Here is a 6,415-nt window from a genome sequence, read left to right as displayed (position 1 = left end):
TCCGTCTTTATTAATAATATTAAATATACAAGCTGTCTTCTATTATTTTCCTTAAATAGACTTCTTTAAATGACTTTGTATAAAATATTTCACCATTTCACTGTACAAAAAAAAACGAAACGACGGAGGCAGAAAGAGCTCCAAAAATCTGTCCCCCCCCCCCCAGTGCTGAACCAGCACTAGGTCAGGCCCCAGCCCAGCTTTCCACCCCACTTCCAACCCCCCCCCCCTCAGGCAACGCCTCCGTGCAGCAGTCCATAAATATGCATAGAAAAAAAAAATCATTACTAATGCTTTAAAAAAAAAAAGTGTGGTCTGTCCCATTTTTTTTATATATATATATATAATATAAAAATAATGCTTCCAATCCCAGGAGCAGTGCTGGGAGGGGGGGAGTGGAGGGATGCTGTGCGGGTTGGGGGGGGGATGCAGCCCGGGTACCACTGCCCCCCCCCCCCAAGCCCCGCGCTTTGCTCCAACAACAAAATCCAGTCTGGGGCGAGGCCAGCTCGCAGCAATAACCCTGCAGGGAGGGGGGAGCCCCCCCCCCCCCCAAAGTGCATCTGTTGGATAAAAGCGTTTATCCACCGCGTTGAAATAGAGCCTTCCTGCGCAGAGCGGCGCTGGGCGGCTCCCGAGGCCGGCTCGGGAGTGCGGGACGGGGACGGCACCGCGGGTCTTAAATATTCACAGTGTGAGGGTTTCCCCTTTGCAGTCCGGGCCGTGGGACATGGCGGGGGGGGGGGGATCCCCCCATACGGGGTGCCCAGAGTCCTGCTGCACCGGGCGTGGGAGAGGAGCGACGGCCACGGGAAACACGGATGCGGGGAGATGTTCCATTCGCTGCTTGGCCGCATCCAACGCCGTCCCCGCGGAGCCCCTCGGTGCCGTGCAGCCCATTGCTCCCCAGTGCCAGGGTCCTGCCGGGCAGCACCGTCCTTCTGTCCTCGCCCATGGGCTGTGCGGGCTCCGGCTGCGGGACGGGGGCTGGGGGTCATTGCCGCCGGGGGAGGCCACTCAGCAGCCCTCCATCGCCCAGCGAGGAGCGTCCCCATCCGTGCCCCCGAGCAGCGTCACGTCCCAGCGGGGGCCCTGGGGAGAGGGGGAGAAAGGTCAGGGGGAGAGGAGGAGCAGGGTGCTAAAAATTCAAGGGGGGAATAATAGAAAGAGCGTGTTTAATAGCGTACAGCAGTTCAATGCGCCTCTGAAAATCGCGGTTATGAATTAATGGGCTGCCAAACCGCGTGCTGGCCGCGTTGCTGAGGCACAGCCCTGCCTGTCCGTGTCCCCACCCAGCCCAGCTGCCAGCCCCTCCCTGCCCAAAGATCGGGGTCAGAGCCCGTGGGGCTGGGGCCGGCTGCTGGCCCTGGCCCCCCCTCACCTCACAGCTCCTGCGTCTCCAGCTCCGTGCACCCCGCCGCTCCCCGCAGCGCCCTGCGAGGCAAAACCCAGCGGGGGTTATAGGGCAGGCTGTGGGGCTGGGGGCCAGGGTGTGGGATGTGCGTGGGGGGGTGGGTCCCCAGGTCCCCCCTGCCAAGCGCTGGGACGGCACCGGGCATCCCCGCACCCACCTCCTCTCCGGTTCCTCGGGGTCGCAGCCCCCCTCTTCCAGCGGCCGCTGCAGGACCTGCAGGGAGGGAGGGGGTGAGGGTGGGGAGGGGGCTCCCACCCCCTCAGCGCTGGGGAACAAAAGCCTGGAGAAGGAGGGGGGGGTCCCCCACTAATGACGCCTCCAGTGCCGCTCAGCATCACCCCCCTTCCCTGCAACTCAGAGTCCCCAGCTTAAACTTGGGGTACAGCACTGGGAAACCGAGAGATGAGCGGGGAAACTGAGGCGGGGATGGGCGCCCGGGCAAGGCAAGGCTCACCTTGGATTTATGCTTGTAGAAGAGCAGCCCCCCCACGGCCAGCAAGACGGCCACGACGCTGCCCACCGCGACGTACACCAGGAGCTCCCGGTGGCCCTCGCTGGCGGCTGTCAGCTCCTTCCTGCGCTGCTCTGCGCTCAGAACAAAGCTCGAATCAAAGCTGGGTCCGGCCCCGCCGTCCTCGGGCTCCCGCAGCCGGCTCAGCCCCCAGCCTCGCGCCCTCGCCCCGTCCCCGGGGCCGCCCGCCGCCCGTCCCCGCGCCAGCGGAGCCATCCTGGAGAAGCGGAGCTGCGTGACCCGCTCGGGGGTCTCGGTGGGATTGCGCCCGGCCCCGCTGCGCTGCGCAGAGCCGCTGCTGGGCGCCGCCGCCGGCATCGCCGCGCTGATCCCTCGGGGTGAAGGGGACTGATGTGGGAGGACGGGGGTCCCGGCGCCCTCCTCCAGCATCCCGTGGGATGGGGCGGACATGTCCTCAGCCTTCGGGCTGGCGCTGGCGGCCGGATCCAGGAGGGCTCCAAGCGTCTGCTGCATGGTGGGGGACGGCGCCGACGCGTCGCCGAGCCCGGTTCCTGGCAGTTCCTCGGCCCCCGAGCTGCCCTCCATGCTACTGGGGGGCTCAGATGGGGCATCGCTGCCTAACTCAGCCAGGGTGCCGCCGAGCTGGCGGTAAGGGACCTGGGCGCTAGCGGGTGCCACGTCCCTGCCGGCACGGGTGGCAGCAGAGAGGGAGGGCTGGGTGGCAGAAGGGAGGGCAGGGGACAGGCAATTGCAGTCAGGATCTGTCCCCACACCTGAAAGAAGCAGAGAGAAGAGACGGCCGTGGGGTCAGCAGCAGGCAGCAGGTCTGAGCGGGGGGTCCCCCCCCCGTGTCCCCGTGAGAGCGAAAGCCCCGAAAAGGAGAGCAGAGGGAGGCAGGGAGCAGGCAGGGAGCAGGCAGGGGTGGACGTGGCAGCAAGACAGAGGTGACAGGACGAATGGAACCCCGTCACCGGGTCCCCTGAGCTGGCAGCGAGGGGTTATCCACGATGCAGCATCGCTGGCAGGAGCCGGCCGCGCGTGACGTCCCCACGGCGCGGTGACAAGGCACAGCCCGGCACGGACAACACTGAGACATCTCCTCCAGTGGCATGCAGACACAACAGCGTGGCACTCGGACAAGCACGGACGGCAACACGGGTCCTGACACCCCAGAGGGCAGCACTCGGCCTCACCCAACCCGGGGGCATCTACTCCGCGGGACCGGCACTGAGGGGAAACCGAGGCACGGGCGGCAACGTGGCTTGGCCGAGCGGACGGAGCCGCCTTCTTCTCCCCCGGGTGCCCCCAGGGCCTCGATCCCAGCCCCATCCCCCACCCTGTCAGGATGCGTCCCCCTCCCTGAACCCCCTCCCACCCCAGCAGGCGCTCAGCCCCGAACGCAGACACGCAGCTGCTGACACAGCCGAGCGACGCGGCCACGCGCACACACGTGTGCAGGGTCGTGCACACGCGGCTCCAAGCGGCTCCATGCAGGTGAGCCCAGGCTGGGGGGGGGTTGGGGGGCAGAAGGCAGAGCCGTACCTGGGGAGGGGCCGTGCTGGCGGGGCCCCGCACACGCGCTGCGGTACACCTGGCTGCAGTCCTTCTCGAAGGTCTCCTTGCTCTGCAGCAGCTGCTTGATGTCCTTGAAGAACCACCTCACCAGCACCAGCATCTCGTAGGGGGACGTGGTGAACTCCTCGAAGCACATTTCGGAGAGCTGCGGGACGGGCCGGGCTCAGCTCAGCATCCCGCATCCCACCCGGTGACCCCAGGGAGGGGGGGGGGGGGGGGGGGGGTCCCACGCTGCACCCGCTCTGAGCCCGCAGCACGGAGCCCCGTGCGCCCACCCCAGGCGACGCCGTACCGCGCGCTCCTCGTCGTCCTCCTCCCTGATGCAGGGCTCCACGTTCTCGTCGATGTTTTCATACATCCTGCGCACCATCTTCATCCTCCTGGCGTTCGTCGAGTTCTCTTTGAACGTCGTCCTGTTCAGGATCGTGCCCAGCAAGGGGAAGGCGGCTTTCACGTAGCAGACGGAATCATTCTGGGAGGAGACGGAGCCCCACAGTGAGAGACCGGGCACCGCACGGGCACAGGGAGCGCCGCTGTCCCGCCCTGCCCTTTGGAAAAGGAGGCACGGGGACAGCAAACACATCCCCATAGGGACACCCCACAGCCCCCCGGGATGCAGCCCCCACCCCCCTGCCCCCCCAGGCCCAGTGAGAGCCGCTCACCAGCCGCATCTTGCTGATGAAGCTGTAGGACACCGTGCCCGGTTGCTGCATCTGCGTGTCCGCCTGCAGAGAACAGAGCGCGCTGTCACCACGCGGGCACTGCCCAGCCCTGCGCCCGTGTGCACACAAACCCCCCCGGACCCACAGCGCACGGGCTCCTGCTTCATCCCACACCATCCTCCTCCTCCTCCTCTTCCTAAGGATTTACCTCAGTTCTACGAGGCACTGCCTCCTGGGATCACGCGGTGCCCGCTGCCACCTCTCTTTCCCATTGCAAAAGGAGGAAAATCCCCCAACCAACCCCGCCAAAGCCAAGCCCTCCTCCAGGGCGTGCAGCCTGCCTCCGGGCCCGCATCCCAGGCTGGGAGGGCGCGGGCTGCCAGAAGAGCCGTGCAGCACTGGAAACAATTGCTCCATTATCCCGCGGGGCTGCAGCGAGGGCCGGCTGCTCTGCAAACGCCGGAGGAGGAGAGGGCTGCGATCTCCAGCTGGGAAACCGTGGCTTTCATTCAAACCTGCACCGGCCCCTCGCTCCCCCCAGGGCCACGCGCCCGTCTTGGGGATCCCGGTGGGCTGCAAAGCGAGACCTCCCTCGTGCACGGGGCTGCAGGGACAGCCCCGTCTTGCAAAGAGGACGTCCGCCAGCCCCAGCACCGCCGCTCGGTGCTGCGAGAGGAAGAGGCGACGCGAGCCCGGACGCGGCGGTTACACGCGGCGGTTACGAGCCGAGCTCGGCGCAGGATCCCTCGAGCTGCGAGCCCAGCGGCGCTGCAAAGGCCGAATTTAATCTGCGCCAAACGCATCCGCGCAAATCCCCGCGTGCCCCGATTCCCCGCCCCGAGCATCCGCAGGCGTAAAGCCCGCTCGGAGGTGAGCCAAGGGCCAGCGCGGGGCAGCGGCTCTGCCAGCACGATGGGGCTGGGACGGGGCCGGGATTCGGCTCCCTGGAGTGAGCACCAGCGCCCCGTGGGACGCATGCGCCCGTCGCCCCAGCCCGGCTGGCTCCTTGGCCCCCCTCGCTGCCCGCCACCCACCCGCAGCCCCGTTGCCAGCCCAGCTTCCAGGCAAGCAGCTGGACTCAGGAATGCAGCCGGATTCCTCGGCTTAACCCCTGCGCGGCCGTCGCGGCCCCAAAAAAATCACCACCGCCCACCGGTCCCCTCTGCGTCCCCAACGCTCCCCGCTCACAGCCCCAGCTGCTCCTCCTGCAGCCGCCAGGCTCCAGGCACGGTGCCACTCGTGCCCGTGGGTGCCCGGCCCCCGGGTGCCACCGCTTGAGTCACCGAGAGGGAGAGGAGCCCGTGGGGCCGGCAGGCGCCCAGCTGCGCCCGCGGGGGGCACTCACCAGCTCCTGCAGCTGGTCCAGGTGCCCATCGGTGACGATCTGCTGGCAGTAGCTGTTCTGCTCCGTCTCATGGATGCTGCCGACGAGGAGGAGGGAGGAGAGCAGGGTGCAGCGGAACAGGGACACCTGGGCAGGGCAGAGCGATGCTTGGAGCGGGGTCGGACCCCCGAGATCCCCCCCCAACCACCACCACCCTCCCTTCCCCTCTAATCCCACCTTTGTGGCGGTGACCCCGCTGCGTTCCTCCCACCCCACACCCATCCTATCCCGCTATTTCCAGCGGGGAATTTCCCAGTCCCCAGCACACGTGGGAGCTGCGTGGCTCCGGGCCATCCCCACGGGTGACAGGCGCGGTGCCACTCACCTCCCAAAACCCCTTCCCACCCCACAGACCCCCCCAGCCCCACAGCCTGAGGCCTCTTTCCACGCGGCCGCTTTGGCATCACCCCAAGGTCCCCTCCCAGCCCCCCACGAGCAGCGGGGCGGCCCGAGCCCCCCAACGGGCAGCGGGACTCCTCTAGGGTGGGGACCCAGCGGACCCCACGTGTCCCACATCCCGGCACCGAGAGGGTGCGCGGGGATGGATGGGTGGGGGCAGTTTCCCTGGGAGCCGGCCCAGAAATGCTCCCGGCTTGTGAAACTGCAGATGTCGCGGGAGGGGGGGGGAGGCGAGGGGGGGAGAGAGAGCACGGCCACGGGATGGGGACGGGGACCGGGGATGGGGACGGTGCCTCGTTCCGCCGGGTCGGGGACCGGGACAGGGCTGCGGATGGGAACCGGGATGGAGCCCCGGCACAGCGGGATGGGGGCGGGGACCGGGCCGGGGCCGCACCCCGCAGCACCGGGATGGCAAAGCGAAAGCAATCGGCCGATGGCGGCGAGACGGGGCCGGATCGGGGGGCCGCGCTGCCACGTCCCCGTGCGCGCATCCGTGGGGATTGGGGGGC

General features: G+C 67.6%; 1 protein-coding gene across 1 annotated transcript; it reads right to left on the bottom strand.

Annotated features, from left to right (window-relative positions):
* CSF1 (colony stimulating factor 1) lies at positions 371 to 5,600 on the bottom strand (the record flags this gene model as incomplete). Its single annotated transcript, XM_021376914.1, is given in 8 exon segments — positions 371 to 1,092; positions 1,382 to 1,434; positions 1,572 to 1,627; positions 1,869 to 2,659; positions 3,429 to 3,606; positions 3,754 to 3,933; positions 4,124 to 4,186; positions 5,469 to 5,600. Coding segments are annotated over 7 exon segments (1,452 nt in total), but the record flags the coding sequence as incomplete, so codon positions are not given.

Source organism: Numida meleagris, chromosome 25, assembly GCF_002078875.1.
Source record: "Numida meleagris isolate 19003 breed g44 Domestic line chromosome 25, NumMel1.0, whole genome shotgun sequence".
NCBI classification, from domain to species: domain Eukaryota; kingdom Metazoa; phylum Chordata; class Aves; order Galliformes; family Numididae; genus Numida; species Numida meleagris.
Note: the sequence above shows the minus strand (reverse complement) of the source record. Positions and strands in the feature narration are given on the sequence as shown.